This window comes from Manacus candei, unplaced genomic scaffold (genome assembly GCF_025592945.1).
Source record: "Manacus candei isolate 608988 ecotype Guabito, Panama unplaced genomic scaffold, ASM2559294v1 h1tg000025l, whole genome shotgun sequence".
NCBI classification, from domain to species: domain Eukaryota; kingdom Metazoa; phylum Chordata; class Aves; order Passeriformes; family Pipridae; genus Manacus; species Manacus candei.
Genome location: NW_026138073.1, coordinates 1,576,719 through 1,591,972, shown reverse-complemented (window position 1 = coordinate 1,591,972; position 15,254 = coordinate 1,576,719). Strand labels below are relative to the sequence as shown.

General features: G+C 47.8%; 1 protein-coding gene across 18 annotated transcripts in view; it reads left to right on the top strand.

Moving 5' to 3' along the window:
- The window catches only part of ITPR1 (inositol 1,4,5-trisphosphate receptor type 1), a 163,737-nt gene that overhangs the window by 89,509 nt on the left and 58,974 nt on the right, over window positions 1–15,254 (top strand). For 12 of the 18 annotated variants that reach the window (XM_051788603.1, XM_051788606.1, XM_051788605.1 and 9 more), the window contains 4 exons: window positions 99–210; window positions 3,813–3,839; window positions 12,971–13,006; window positions 14,572–14,622. In XM_051788603.1, coding sequence (XP_051644563.1) covers window positions 99–210; window positions 3,813–3,839; window positions 12,971–13,006; window positions 14,572–14,622 — 226 coding nt within the window. The remainder of the gene's footprint in view (window positions 1–98; window positions 211–3,812; window positions 3,840–12,970; window positions 13,007–14,571; window positions 14,623–15,254) is intronic. The other 6 variants (XM_051788618.1, XM_051788617.1, XM_051788600.1 and 3 more) reach the window with 2 other exon arrangements.

Here is a 15,254-nt window from a genome sequence, read left to right as displayed (position 1 = left end):
TGTTTGCAGCATAAACCAGTTAAGATAACCATGCATATCTTACCCCACTTTTAGAATATTAGCACTAACCTGAGCTGTGGTTGACTGCTTTTTTTCAGGTTAATTAAGCACACAAAACAGCTACTGGAGGAGAATGAGGAGAAACTGTGTATTAAGGTATTACAGACGCTCAGGGAAATGATGACCAAAGATAGAGGCTATGGAGAAAAGGTAATGTGTTTATGGTCCATCACTCTGTGTTAAACACTGTCTTTGTTCAGTAAAGGAAAATAAAATTCCTGCTCTTTTCAGCTGTTTTGTGAGTGTAAGCACTTCTGGGCTGGAGCAGGAACAAAACATTTTTAGTCAACTAATACCTTTCAAATCATATTTGAAGTTAAGCTTGTTTCTGTTGCTTTTCTACGTGAGCCTGGCAAGTTTAGGTCTAATTCCTGCAGTTGCTGGCAATCAAAAAAATCAATTCTGTTACCTTTCTGTGAAGGATGTGACCTCTTTATCTGCTTTCTGGGTCTAGGTGGCTCTTCACCGGGTCCTGTAACCTTACAACAAGAGAGGGTATTTTGTAATTCATTTTAATTTGTAAACAGCTGAGTAATCTTGTTGTGAATTATAGATGGAAACTATCTGTACACCCACCCATTTTTTTTCTTTCCCTTTCCTGCATACAACTCCTTTGGTTGAGAAGAACATTCTTCTGTTTGCACAGACCTGTTCTTTATTTACATCAGAAAAGTGTGTATGCACCCATATGTTTGTGTATCTAGACATTGCTACAGTCAGCTGAGACTGGGAATTGGAGATTATCTCGTGGAATTCTAATCAGCTGAGGTTCTTCCCATGCCACAGAGTAGGTACAGGGGAATACACCCTCCAGTGAAGGTGCTGGGAGCAAGTGGGAGTGGGGGAAGCAGCGATGTGGGAGGACACTCACTGCACCCAGAGCAGGTGCTGTTCATGTCCAGTTCTGCTGTGCAGCTGGGGTTGGAGTTGTTGCCTAGTGCTTCATTTACAGCAAAAAAAAAAGGGTGAAAACTTCAGAGATAAGAGTTTCACAACAGCAATAACCGTTTGTGGCAGCGTGAGGGAGGGAGATGCTCTGCAGGCAGAGGAACCTGCAGCGTCCTGGCCAGCTGGGATGTCCCACGTGAGCCTGCCCAGCTGGCAGGGAGGAGGAGGCAGGAGCAGAACACGGTGCTGTGGTGCCAGAGCAGGGGGAGGCAGAGCCCAGGGCCCGGGAGGGAGCCTGGCACATGCGGGTGTGCACGTGCACGTGTGTGGGCTGGTACCCAGCACACCCAGGGAGCACGTGGCAGTGCCAAGGGAGCGGGAGACTCCCAGGAAAATGCCCCAAGGGCTGGGATGGCCCGGGCTGTGCTCCCTACCCTGTCAGGAACGCTCTGCCCACGTGCTGCCCCTCTGCTGCCAGAGCCCAGCCCAGCCCAGATCCTGCTCAGCTCTGCTCCTACCTGGGGATTTTTTCATTTTGCAGTAGCAGTGTTGTGGAATAAATTCAGTGATTTGCAGGAATGCCCTGATCAACTGCAGGAAAGCAGCATATCCATGTGGGATGAGGAGGGGAGCAGGGTCAGCAAGGAAGGGCAGCAACTGTAGGTGTCAGCTTTGAGCACTTTGTCCTTCTCTGCTGAAGGGGCAGAATCATGTGCTGGGGCATCCCAGCACGAGGTAGAGCCCTGTGGGGACCTTCTGTCCTCTCCTCGAGGTCCCTTTACTGAGACATCTGAGCTGGAAGGGGCTGCCTGGCTGTCAGTGCTCCTGGGCAGGGGAGCTGGGCTCGGGGATGCTCTGATGAGAGCAGAGTGCTGATGGTGCCTTTTGCCCAAGGCTGGGGGGGGTAAGAGATTAAGTGTAACCATAGACTATGTTTTACACTTTATTAGCACATCAGTGCACGTTCTCCTGTTAAAAACAGCCAGGAGACACTGTCCAAGGTCACCCTAAGCCATAAAAACAGTGGGTGATGTATAGCATATATACACTGTACACCAGTGAAACCCAAATGAGAGCTCTGAGGGCTTTGTCCTTTTAAATGCAGTCTGCCACTCACATTTTCCTAAATGGAAATTAATTTTCAGGAGTTCTTAGACTTTATTCACCCAACTTGGGGAAAGCAGGGTTTCTAGAACATGCACCATTCAGACCATGGAGAACCCCAGAAATGCTAAAAATCTTCGAATTGTGGCGAATGCATTAACTCCTGAAGCAGTAGCTCAGTTACATAAGGGATCAGAATGTGCTGCCTGTGAAGTGGATTTCCGAGTCCGAAAAAGCAGCCGATTGCTCACGGATAGACTGGGAGTAGTAGTAGAACAGCTTTTGCTGTCTGGCTGTGAGCAGTGAAATCGGATTTATTCTCCCTCGTGACTCACTGAACTGAATTTAGTCACCACCTAAAAGGCAATACCTTTTGTTTTTAAAATCATCCTGGAGTGTAACAAAAAAAAAAAAAAAAAAGGAAGGGGAAAAAACCCTAATGCACCCACTTTGAATTCTGGAGTCCCTCCATGGAGGTGGGTTCGGTACGTAAAGGTGACAAAACTTACCCTTGTGACCAGCATAATAATCTCATAAACAGTATAGTTTATAGGTCAGCTGGGCACAGAATCATGGAATGGGCTGGGTTGGAAGGGACCTTAAAGCCCATGCAGGGACAGCCATGGGCAGGGACACCTTCCACTCTCCCAGGTTGCTCCAAACCCCGTCCAGCCTGGCCTTGGACACTTCCAGGGCTGGGGCAGCCACAGCTTCTCTGGGCAACCTGTGCCAGGGCCTCACCACACTCTAAGTAAAGAATTTCTTCCCAGCATCTCCTTGACCCCTTCCCTCTGAGTTTGAGGCCACCCCCCCCACCATGTCCTGTCGCTGTGTGCCAGAGCTGACAGTGGTCACCCCAAAGTGTGTTCGGCAGCAGAGCACTGTGCAGGTCTTGGCATGGCCTGTGATTCTGCTGCAGTCCCATGTGGTGCTCTCTGGAACACCCTGGATTACATAAGGACAGTGCTCCTCCTGCCCTGCCTAATCTCCCAGCCCAGATAAGCAGGGCCTTGCCCTGCTGGCCCCTGCACGTGTCCCTGGCGTGGAGGGAGCGCTGGGAACACGCCCTGTACTCCGGTGCTGAGGGCCCTGCTCCCACAGCTGGGGCTCCTCTGCAGCATGCAAAACCCGTGGGGAGAGCACAGATGTACAGGAGCCTGTGGGAAGGCTTAAAAATTTTACATATTGCTGAAGACTCCTCTCTTGGCACACGCTCAGGATGGCTTGGTGACGGGGAGCAGACTGTGCAGTATTTAATAGGCACAAAACTGCACTACACTGACAGTGTAGGCTAGACCCAAGTTTTTTACTTTGCTGAAACATGTCATTCATGCACGTCTCTCCGGGTGCCTACCAGCTGACTTGCCTCAGCTCTGCAGGGCTACATTTTAAAGCTCCATTTTTCCTGCCTGAAGTGGAGATGCAGCCCCTGCCCTCCTGCTGCTCTCACAGCTCTGCTTGTGATGCCTCCCGTGCCCAGGGGTGAAATCCTTGGCTCCCTGTCAGCCAGCCCGCGTGGTTTGGCACAGGAACAAAGCCAGGGCACATCCTGCCTCCCAAGCTCCCTGGCACAGCATTCCCAGCAGTGTCTGTTCCCTAACCCGGCGCTGGCAGATGTTCCTCATGCCCACTGTATAATATAGTGTTGGCTTGCAGCATTTAAGTGTTAAATGATTGATAAGAGCCTAACATGAAATTTATGTGTAACTTCTCTTACTAATCCTTGCTTTCAATTCTTCCCCTTCTTTCTTTCCCGGCAGATTACCATTGAATTGGATAATGCTGAGGTTTTAATTTTATTTCTTTTCTCCGGTGTTGTTTCTATGGTGTTTGTTTTACCAGTAGCCCTGTGATCTGTCCTGTCTGCAGCCCTGAGCGTTCTGGTTTGTGTGCCTGTGTCAGTGGATTAGTGGAGTTTTCAGTCTACCGTGTGTGAAAACTGGTAGTTTTCAGTCTACCAGTTATGGTAACTGGGAATAGTTACCATAACTAATTCCATATGTCATTAGTTGGAATATTAGTCCAAATGCAGTTAGAATATTTGGTAGCCTTCAGTCAGCTGGTGCCATGGTAGGTCCCGTGAAGTTTAGGATCACATCTGGAGGATGAGCACCATTTGAACATCAGCAGTTGGCACTTGGCCCCCATTCCCTTGTCCTTTGTGAACAGGATGTTTCTTTTCATTTGGAAAACCAAGTACTGAGGCTCAGTGGTATCCATGTAGAAGCTGGAAGAGCCTGGGTGCAGGTGGGCCTGGGGAGGGCCAGGTCCTTGTGCAGACACTGTGGTGGTGGTTTTACCCAAAAGGTGAAGGTCATGCAGTTCCCCAAAGCCTTTCACTGCCCTTCCTGTTCCTTCTCAGTCGGGTTTGGTGTGTGAAGCCACGTCAGACAGTTGGAGGGTTGTAAAAACCATGTGCTGTGACCCCGTGGAATTAGTGACTTCTGGAGCTATTTCTGTGTGAAAAGCTTCCTGCCATCCAACCCGGGCCCTCAGCTGCCACTGCCACGGTGTTTGTGCTGCATGGAGCTGCTCTAAGGGCAGAAAAGCCCTGTTGGAGGGAAAACTTTAACTGAAATTCAGCTTTCTAAGGACTCTGCAAAGCCGTGTGTCTGCTCGGGGCACGGGCTCGGGGTGGAGGGAGGGAGCTGAGCTGTCTCTGCTGCTGCAACTTCCTCATCAGCTCAAAAAAACCCTCGTGTGGGCGTGGAATTTGCATAAATGTATAATACTGAGAAAGTGATTGACTGGCACCTTATTTTACTGAAATACCACGGAAAAAAGAAATATTTCCCTCTCTGTGCTTTGTTTCCTGCATTCTTTCCCAAGCCAACCTTTTACTTGGAACAAAGCTTAACCACTTAAAACGTTTAAAACGCTGCTGCTCTTTATTCAGTGGAGTAGATAATGAAATAGGCCATAAATTGCTTTCTGTAGGACTTAATTTTGATGTTAACCACCTGAATTCACTGGGTAAACTTCCTTCTGAAAATGAAATAATATTTGGGACCTTGCGTGTTGAAATGGGTTTGAAATCCAAATTATTTGTGACAAGACTAGACAAAAAAAGTGGCCACGTGGCCCAGGGTTGGGCTGGAGGGTCTTTTCTGTTCAGGAGGGCTTTTAGGGGAGGGGAGGAGCAGAATTCCTCACAAGAACAAACTGGAGTTGTGGCTTTTTTGGTTTGTTTTTGACTGAATCTCTGGTTGGGATGCTCAGGCCCTGCTGTGCCCTCACTGTCATCCCTCTCTGGGCTGGAGCAGAAGCTCCAGTGAGTGTGTGAGGACATGAGTTTCCCATCACTTGTTTCAGGCAGAGTCTGATTTTGGCCTGAAAGACAAAATTTCTTGTTGCACAAGTTCCTTTTCTGCCCTGCCATCACCTCTCACCTGTGACGAGGCATCTCAGGTGTGTCTCCAATCTTCACTCTGGTTTGGAAAAGTTAACCTGTGGCACATAGGTTTCCATCAGGCCAGACCCCTTGGATGAAGTGCTGCTCCAGCTTCCCAGAATAACATGTCTCTATGTAATTTTAGCTTGGAGAAACTTCAGAGAGAAACTTGAATTGTTTAATTGCAAATTAAGTCATAATATGAAACTTTTCCCTTTGGTTTCTGGCTGTAATGGGCTGTTTGCCTGCAATAAATCAGGCAGAGCGTGCAGAGCAATTTAGGATTTGGTCTGGAGGCTGCAAAGGAGGAATTTTATTGCTTCTTGATGGAGCAAGTGCATGGAGGGAGCAGGTGTGTGTGTAACCATCAGCACTGAGCACTGACTGCTCAGGGAAAGAGTTTCAGTTGGAGTTTGAACCACTGGCAATTCTCAAGAAATCATGGGGTTTTGTGTTTTTATTTTTTCCCCCTTGTCAACCCTGGAAATTATATAAACATTTAGGGCAAAGGATACAAAAATCTCCATTATTAGTCAAATTATTAACTTTCTTTTGTATCAAACTATGTACAACTTAATGGTTTTGATCAGTTGAAATTCTCCTTATTCCCTTGGGGAGACTCTATTGAAGTAACTATTTATGACATAATTTCATGGTACTTATGTGGTTGTTTGTGCAGGGTATTTGTCTTAGTTGTGTACTGCAAGGTCATTCCAGTGGGCAGTGGGTCCAAATAATAAAGGATATTAAAAATTCCAGGAGATGTTAGTGAAAGTCATGATAGAAAATAGGTGTTCCAGCCCCCCTTAACATTTCTGTGAGTGAAGAAGGGAGTGCCCTTTGAAGTGGGTGAATAATGCTGGAATTCACCCTGATGGGAGGAAATCCCCTGCAGGAAGGATGGTGAATGCTGTGACCTGAGCTGAGCTCTGGGGTTTTGGGGTGCTGGAAGAGTGGAGTGCAAGGGAAGAGGAAGGGTAGTGCAGTTCCATGTGCTGTATCTGAGGATCATGAACTGGTCCAGCAGAAATACAGAAAGAGCATCTTTAAGCTCCTAATGTGTTTTGGTTTTGAACTCTGCACCATCCACTGCTGTGGCAGGATTTACGTAAAAGGTTTTCTTCTGGGGTCAGAAATTAGGATTCACCAAGAACGAGAGTCATCCTGCAGTATTTTCAAACTTTCAGGTTCCTGTAAACTTGTCAAGGTGTGCAGACCTTTGGGATAGGGGCTGTGTAAGGCTGGTATTAAAATAAAAAGGAGAAAAGGTATCCTAAGAGATGGATGAGAAGCATGGTTTGTTCTGAGAGAGAACAAAACCGTGGGAAACTGGAAACTGTTGGTTCTGTCCTGGTCTTGGTGGGTTGTCTGCTCAGAGCTTGGCTTTTGGGGTGCACTTGGGCTCTTCTCTGCCTCTCCTGGAGCATCAGGTGGGCATCAGGAGCTGAAGAGCTCCGTAAGCTGGGCTTGACATTGGGTCTGTGCAGGTGTCAGATAATAAAGTAGAAACCCCCTGGGCAGGGCAGTGTGTTGTCCTTAAAAGCCCTTGGGCTGAGCCTGTGTTGATGAACTCCTCAGTGGGCTGGAACTGCTGTAATCCTGTTCCTGGTGGAGCTGTTCCTGTGCTGGTGTCACAGGGTTCAGGGCCGAGTTAAATTTTTCCCCGAGTGCCCTCGAGTGTGAATCTTCTCACACCGGGAATAACTAAACCCTGCTTGCGATTAGACACAACAGCTTCATTTACTTCTAATTCAACCTTCAGCCTCCTGAAAGGTCCAGGCGTGATTGCAAATGCAGATTTCCTGCTGTTTCCCACCGGGGCTGCCCCAGTGGGCTCCACCACGGGCTCCACCACAGGCTCCACCACGGGCTCCACCACGGGCTCCACCACGGGCTCCACCACGGGCTCCACCACGGGCTCCACCACGGGCTCCCTGGGCTCCACCACGGGCTCCCTGGGCTCCACCACGGGCTCCACCACGGGCTCCACCATGGGCTCCACCACGGGCTCCCTGGGCTCCACCACGGGCTCCACCACGGGCTCCCTGGGCTCCACCATGGGCTCCACCACGGGCTCCCTGGGCTCCACCACAGGCTCCACCATGGGCTCCCTGGGCTCCAGGGCAGCTCCGCAGCAGTGCTCCCTCCCCGCCGAGGCGTTTGGGATCCGTTCCCACCCGTCCCTCTCGGCCCAGCTCCGTGCCCGGGGACACCGTGGCCCAGTTTCCACGTGCCGTGCGAGCCTTGGGTACTAAACCAGCCGGTTGCTGGAGCAGACCCGGCTCTCTGGTTGCTGCCCCGCCGAGCGCTCGGCGCTGACCTGCAGGTGGCACGCGCAGGATGCCGAATGTGCCTCCACATGGCCTACTTTGCCTCTTTCTTTTTTTTTTTTTCCCTTCTCCTTTCTCCCCTCCCAGCCACATTGCAGTGAGCTGTTCCGCTGGGCACCTGCCAACATTCAGGCGGCAGTTACATAAGAAGAGGGTTTTTTTCCTGGAATTTGGGCCCGCTGCTGATGTGTGACCTTCAGCGGCGATTGCCAATAAAGGCGCTGGGGATGTTTACGGGCACCGCGGCCCTGGAGCGCTGCCCGGGCCGGTAGCGGCCGAGCCCGGGGGCTGCTCCTGCTCCCCGGCGCTGATCCCACCCCACTGCAGCTCTGTTTCATCTTTCAGGGTGAAAAAGGGGTGCTCTGCTGCTTTCCCCCCACCCCTCAGGGATGGGGCAGGGACCGGCAACCACCAAAACAGCCAAATCCAGCGAAACTCTATAAGCACACGGAGTTTCCCATGTAATTAGTTATTTTTTTTTTTTAGGATTGTGTTTGGGTTTTACCTGTTTTTATTCAGTAATGACACTTTTGATGCAGCTTTATCCAGCAATATACACCTGCAGTCCCATTCAATAGAGTTTAGGTTTGTGTTTTTTTCACCTTTTCACTTTGGTCTTGAGGTTTCAAGTAGGTGAAAAGGGAACTGAAAATGCTGGTTCAAAGGGGTTGCCTGAATTAACCTTAACAGTGCTCTTAATCAATGATAAAATAGAACTCCAGTGGCTGAATAAGGTGCAAAATTGGTGCCATTTTATGCATTTTTGATTGGAATTGGGAAATGCATTAACCTCTTCAGAGCTGGAGAGCTGCACTTAGGAATTATTTTCCTTGTCGAGAGCTCACTCCCGTCATTTCTCTTGTGTATTTTGCACTTAGACAGTGCTTCACTTGTTATGTCTCGAGCAGAGGAAATGCAGGCTCTCATAAATTTTTGTGGGCTGCCTTATATTTTTTTTCCCTTGAGAAATCCTGCAGTCTTTGGACCGTTTTTATTGCACGAACTGGAATTGGTGAGCTCTTTGGAAAAGGAGACTGGAACATTGCTTGTAGTTATTTGTCATCAAAAAACCCAATAATAGTTATGCCATCTTACTGGTTAATTAAAACTGCTGCTATAAAATGTGTTGTGAAGGTTTAGTTACTGTAGAAGTCCTGCAAGACTGAGGATTTAGAGAGGAGGAAGTGGTTGCACTCACACTGAAGGGCAGAGACTGAGGTCTCTGGCTCCTGGAACGCCCCAGCCCAAGTAAAACGTGCTTTCTCCACTGAAAACTGTGGAAAATGAGGGAAGGCATTCCTGTAGGCAGATCCCAGTGACCTTTGAGTGCAGGCACTGACAGCCTTTATGCCAAATTTCCCACCTCATTGTCTGGCAGTGCACAAAGTCTCTGCAAGTTTCCTGAGATAAGTGGGGAGGATGTTCAGACACATCTCCAGTCTGGGTGTGCCAGGACTGGGAGCAGGTGGGTGCTGGAGGGAGCTGGAGGGGGGCTGCTTGTGCCCCCCAGAAATCCCACATGCCTTCTGAGAGACCTGTGCTAGGACAAGGTGCTGCTCCACATCTGCTGCTGCTTAATTTGTGCAGCACTGGCTCAGGTCTGTGCAGGGGGAGATGTGACGTGGGAAGTTTGTCAAAGCAGTTCAGTGCTCCTGGTTCCCAGTTATTCCCCTCTGCCCTGAACCTTCTCCGTAGCAAGTCAAATACTTGTTTGACAAACACCTACAGATCATCTGCAGGGGCTAGAAATTTCCTGTCCAAATTTTTCCTCAGTTCCACAAGGTAACAGTGTTGACCTGACAAAGGAGACTTGGCAAGGAAGCTACACAGAGTTTTGTGGTGTTTTTGAAGGGTTATGGAGGACAGCAGCATAATTTGTGCTCTGATCTGTTGTCATCAGATGAGGTGATGCTTTTGCTGTGTGTCTTTCAAGGAAGAGCTGTACTGACTGTGCTTCAAAGAGAAAAGGGGAGAAATTCAGAAAAGGGAGGAAAAAGTGGAAAGGGACTTGCAGGACTCATTCTGAACAGCCATTCCCACTGGAACTCCAACTGATACTGGAGATAGCAATGCAGGAACCAAGGCAGAGGTTTCAGAATAACATACATCTGAGATCTCCACTCTAGTTCCTTGCATCTGGATGTACAAGCTGGCTATCTAAAGCTTAGGGTGATATTTGGCTGACTCTATGGTTGTCATTTTTATTTCCTCCTCTCTGCCAAATCTCTTCTTCTAACACCCCAATAATGACATACCATACACATGGGGTTGGGTCACTTCTTGAATTCACAGATTTTGAGACCAGACGGAACCTGTCAGTGATTGAACCCGACTTCCTGCACAGCTCAGGGCATCTCCCTCCTCACCATTGCTTCATCACAGAGCCAAATCAGTTGAGTTTGACTAAGCTTTCTCAAAGTGCTTGGGGTTAATTGCATTTCAAGCCTTTTGCTTGGTGGTCTGGATGTCTACTACAGAGCTGAGTTTAAAAAAAATAGAGAGAAAAACGATCTCGAGGCTTCAAACCTGAATGAAAATCTTACTGCTTTTCCTCAAACCATTTCCACTCTTTATCCACAGTGGTAGTTATTTCAATTTTCTGTCCAAGACAGATAACTTTAACCTTGATTGTTACTTTGAAAGCAAATGAAAATTTTTATACCTTCCTCAAAACCATAAAAGAAAAGGATGGAAAGCTCATCCACACCTCATCCTTTGAGATGCCATGAATTCACACTGGAGCTGTCCCTTGCTCGGATGGTTTTTGAGGGCATACATCCCCTGGTGAGTCAGATAAAGGCCGTTCTGGGAAGCACACATGGCCTGTGTTGGGGAAATGGGTGCTGGAAGCATTTGGGTCACCAGCAGGTCAGAGGCTGTACTTCTGCTCTGGCTGATGATGAGTGGTTTATTGGTCAGCCTTGTGGGAGCGGAAGCTTCTAAGGAAGAGAGGGTTTTGCAGAGCAAGTTGAAAGGACCTTTCCCTACTGCTAATAAAAAGCACAGATGTTGTACTCTGACCTGGCCACCCACTATGTTCCAGTTTAAAAGCTGACCACAGTGTCCATGGTACTCACCTGGTGTTGTTTAGTATTGCACAAACCTGCCCCTGCCCCTCAGACCATCACTTTCTTCTGGTTGGAGAGCTGAAGTATATGGAGAAATCTTGCAAAATTACTGCCTCAGGCTTCTGACCCAACCTGTTCAATCCTTCTTGTAAAGCACAAGCTGATACTTTGCAGCACAAGGTCAATAATTCTTTGCTATTTGAAACCATTTTGACTAAAAGAATTGAAATTTCAGTATTTGGAGTTTATATTCTTACTGGAAGTTTGATGAGGGCTGTGCTGCTTTGGAGTGATCCACCTGGGCATTGCTCAGGGCAGTGGCTTTTCCTCCCTGGTGGGTGGATGGGACTGGCTCTTACGTGCCCTCTGTACCACAGAGGGAAGGCACAGGAATTTGTGAACTGCAATTCATAATTTTTCCTTCTCCAGTTAAGTTGGGAAAGATGAAACTAATTTCATGATGATTCTTCATCTGTGCTGCCTTTCAACTGCAAAATGTTACACACATGTTTGGTTAAAATGGGGTCATAGTGTAACCCCAGGAATCCCAGAATGATTTGGATTGGAAGGGACCTTAAAGCTCATCTTGTTCCACCTCGCTACCATGGGCAGGGACACCTTCCACTAGCCCAGGTTGCTCCAAGCCCCATCCAGTCTGGCCTTGGACATTTCCGGAGATGGAGAATCAACAGCTTCTCTGGGCAACCTGTTCCAGTGCCCAGAAGGGAAACCTGTGTTTGGATCCCCAGTCCAGGCATGTTATCCTGTGGCAGTCATGTCCACTTGATCTGCCAACTTCAGCATCCCCTTCCCTGGCAGGAAGGGACCTCATTTCCCCTGCAGTGGAACAGGCCCAATTTCCTTGCTGCTGTTGGCTCCTTGAGAAGGGAGGAATTTTCCCTTGCTCTGGAGCAGGTTGTGCAGACGGTGTGTGCAGGCAGAACAATGTGCCTGGACTCCCTAATGACCCGGACGGCGTTCCCGGTGTCCAGCCTGGGAGCAGGGCAGGAACGGTGTGTTCCTCTGCATAAATGAGGCTCTTCCTGTTCTCTCTTGGGCCTCTGGCTTAAATACTCCCTGCTTCCATTGGAGCAGGAGAGGAGTGGTTTGCACGCTTGAGGTTCCAGGAGCGGTGACAATGCAAGGAAGCACCGACCAGAGGCCATGGGAGCTGCCAGGAGGAAAGTCTGTTAGGAGGAGAATGGAAAAGGGTCTTTCCTGGCCAAGGAGCACTGCAGGGGAAACACTCGCTCCTCTGGCTCTTTCCTGGGAAGTGGAATCTCTCTGGATCTGGTGGCCTCCCTCTCCCTTGGAGCATTCCCCAGCAGGTTTTGGTTAAGCTCCACAGTGCTCTCCCAGCCCGTGGACATTTGTCTGTCTGTCCTGTGGCCTCTGGGCAGACACAGCCAGCGAGGGCCTGACTCAGTTTGGTGTTTGTATCATCAGCATCTGATTTCTGAGTGTCTGCTCTAAGGAGTTAACTCAGTTGCCCCACGGTTCCATAGGCAGCTGCATTTGAATGTTCAGGTCTCTGTTGTGTGTCTACGCTCGACTAGATAAAAGTTGCTTGTCTTCATCTGTTTCAGTGTGATGATCAGCATTTTAAATTTGAAAAGCTGTCACCATACAGGCCCTTATTTCATTGCTCCTGTTTGGTTCTGCATCATATATCTTTTATCTCAAGGAAAATATGTTTATAGATGAGAATCCACTGAAAACAATTTTTTTAAACTAAAATTATAAGGCTGCTGCTTTTGTGACATGCAGCCCTGGCTTCCTCCTCCCCCCCTTGGGATGGATGTGCTTCCTTCAAGTCACAGATCCCAGGTGTGTGGTCCCCAAAAGTGCTGTGGGCACCTGCAACTAAAGCTTTTTGCTTGTGCCTCAGAGTTCATGCAAAGCAGGTTGGGATGTTCAAAGGATACCTGCGAAATTTTCCAGATGTGGCCCTTTTAGGAGCAGGGTGGGAGGGTGTAAACAGTAATTATGGCTATAACTCATTTGTGATGATTCAGCTGAAGGCAAGTGCTTTGCCAGCTCCCTTCCCCTCTCTGTTGACCACTGGATTGCTGTTGGGATGGAAGATTCTGGGAGAATGACTAATTTTTCTGCATTTTACTTTCAACTAGCTGCCGCAACCTCCCGAAACGGAGAGCCCTGTAGAGGTGTGTCACCACCTATATTTGTACAACACACAAATATTGGTGTTTAAGTAGTCCTAGTGGAGTGTCTTGTTGGTGAAAACCCTGTGAAATGTGTGTTGCTGCGTGGTGTTAGACAGTGGAAATAAGTAGATTTGTTCAAGTGGCTTAATCCAGTACAACCTCAGCGTGGTAGTCTGGAAATATAAAAAACCTATGTAAATTAGTCCCAAATCTTTGTTCCTTTCAACCATTTCCCTTATGCTCCAAGGGAGACACCGTGAGAAGACTCCTCTCAAATTTCCCTGCATTGGCAAAATGAGATCTTGTTTCTCTGGCTCCTAATGCTGAATTTGGTTTTCCCTTTTTCTAACATACTTAAAAACGTAAAGGAAATGGAGGTGTCAGAAGTTATTAGTGGAAGCTTTATAACCCCAGAGCAACTGGTGTCCCATTTAAAATGCCCCAGTGGAGCAGCTCATGGTCACTTCACATCTTCAGGGTCCCTGGCTCTGGGGGAATTGGATGTGTGGGAGCATGTCCTTTGTGAGATACCCCGGTATCAGTTTGCATAAAACAGATTATTTTTCAAAATAAAGACTTGAAAATTTATGAAATCTCAAATTCTTTGGAAATTAATGACACATCCAGAGATGGCATTGGTAAATCGTACAACTGAGTGCCAAATTAGTGCAAATTCAAGTGAAACAACGTGAAAATCTTAATCGAGGACAGTGTTGATTCTGTGAGCTATATAGACAGGAAGGTTGTAAATATATTTTGAGATCATGAAGGAAAAAAATGTTTGTGGTGGTTCAGACTTTTGTATCTGTAATTTTTGTGGAATAGTGTTTAAATGTAAACCAAAACTCTGAGTGGTCATCGAAGGCCTTTGAGATATTTTGGAGATGGCTCCTGGTTTAAGATGGGTCCCTGGAGAGAGCAGTTGTTCTACACATTTTCAGATGCTTTAAAGCAACAAAAACTTCATGTGCTTCAGGTTTGCAAACTGCAAGTTCCATTTCTTAAAATTAATATCTGAAGCAAGAGAGATTTGATTTGGAAACAGGCACGTGCCGAGGGACTCTGTTCAGTGACACCCCCTGAAGGCCCTGGTGTTGGAAGGGAACCCCCCAGGTTTTTCCAGGGGCCCTCCACAGTCTCAAACGAGCTTCACTGACCACAGGGAGATGTGTTGAAGTCACTCCCGTCCCCAGAGGTGTGTGTCCATTGGGGTGGGGTGTACCTGTGTGTCTGTGCATGGGCATGTGTGGGCTGAGCTCCCGGGGACTTGTGTGTGTTACTGGTGACTGTACAACGAGACAGCCCCTGTGTTCCCTCTGACTCCAGGGGAATGTTGGCACATGTGCATGCTGTGGTGGGCTGCGGGGTGATAAGGTGTCTGAGGGGACAAGTGCTGCCAGGGCCAACTGAGGGCAGATGTCCTGTTTTGAGAGCTTGTCAGTCCATCTTCTTCATCTCCCCCCTTGCATTCAACTGTGACTTCCCTTAGTATTCCCCCTGAGTGCCAAGATGTTGGTGTCTCTTGAGTGTTTTTCTGCTTTAAAATGAAATTTCTGCACGCACAGCAGGAGCTTGATCAAACTCTACCACAGAGGCAACTGGAGGATCATAGAAGGGTATGTACAGCAGTCAAGCACATTCAGAACTAACCCTCAACCTTTTCCTTTTAAACAGTGAAGCCTAAGTTATGTAAGAAACTTGTGTGTTAACTGCTCTTGGAAAACCTAAAATGATGAGCTGTGTTCATGAAGGGGGTGCTGGTGCCCCTTGTGTTACATGGAAGGGGCAACTCCAGTTAAACCTCAGATCCTGGTCCAGTCCATTCACACTGTCAAAACTCTCCCCTTTGGTGGTGATCACTCAGTTATGAAGTGACATTAATCAGTGCTTGTGTAGTTGGCTGCTTTGGCCACACCACCTCTTTGTAACCCATGCTGCAAAATCCATGTCATTAATGCCTTTCTTCCATTTCTTCTGCTCTTGTAGCTGGGAACAGAACAACAACAACAACTTATAACTGCTTCACTTTTAAATATTATCCAAGAGTCTCTGTTTTAATCAGGTTTCTGATATCACTTAGAGTTGTGTGTTGCATCTCCATTACTGATACATGCACAGTAATGTTTGTATATGACTTAGTTTACCTGATGGTGAACACAGATGAAACTGGATGTCGTTGGGTTTTTTCGAGGTACCATATTTGATTTTTCTGATTATTGCCAAACATCTGATATTTGTTTGCACGTTA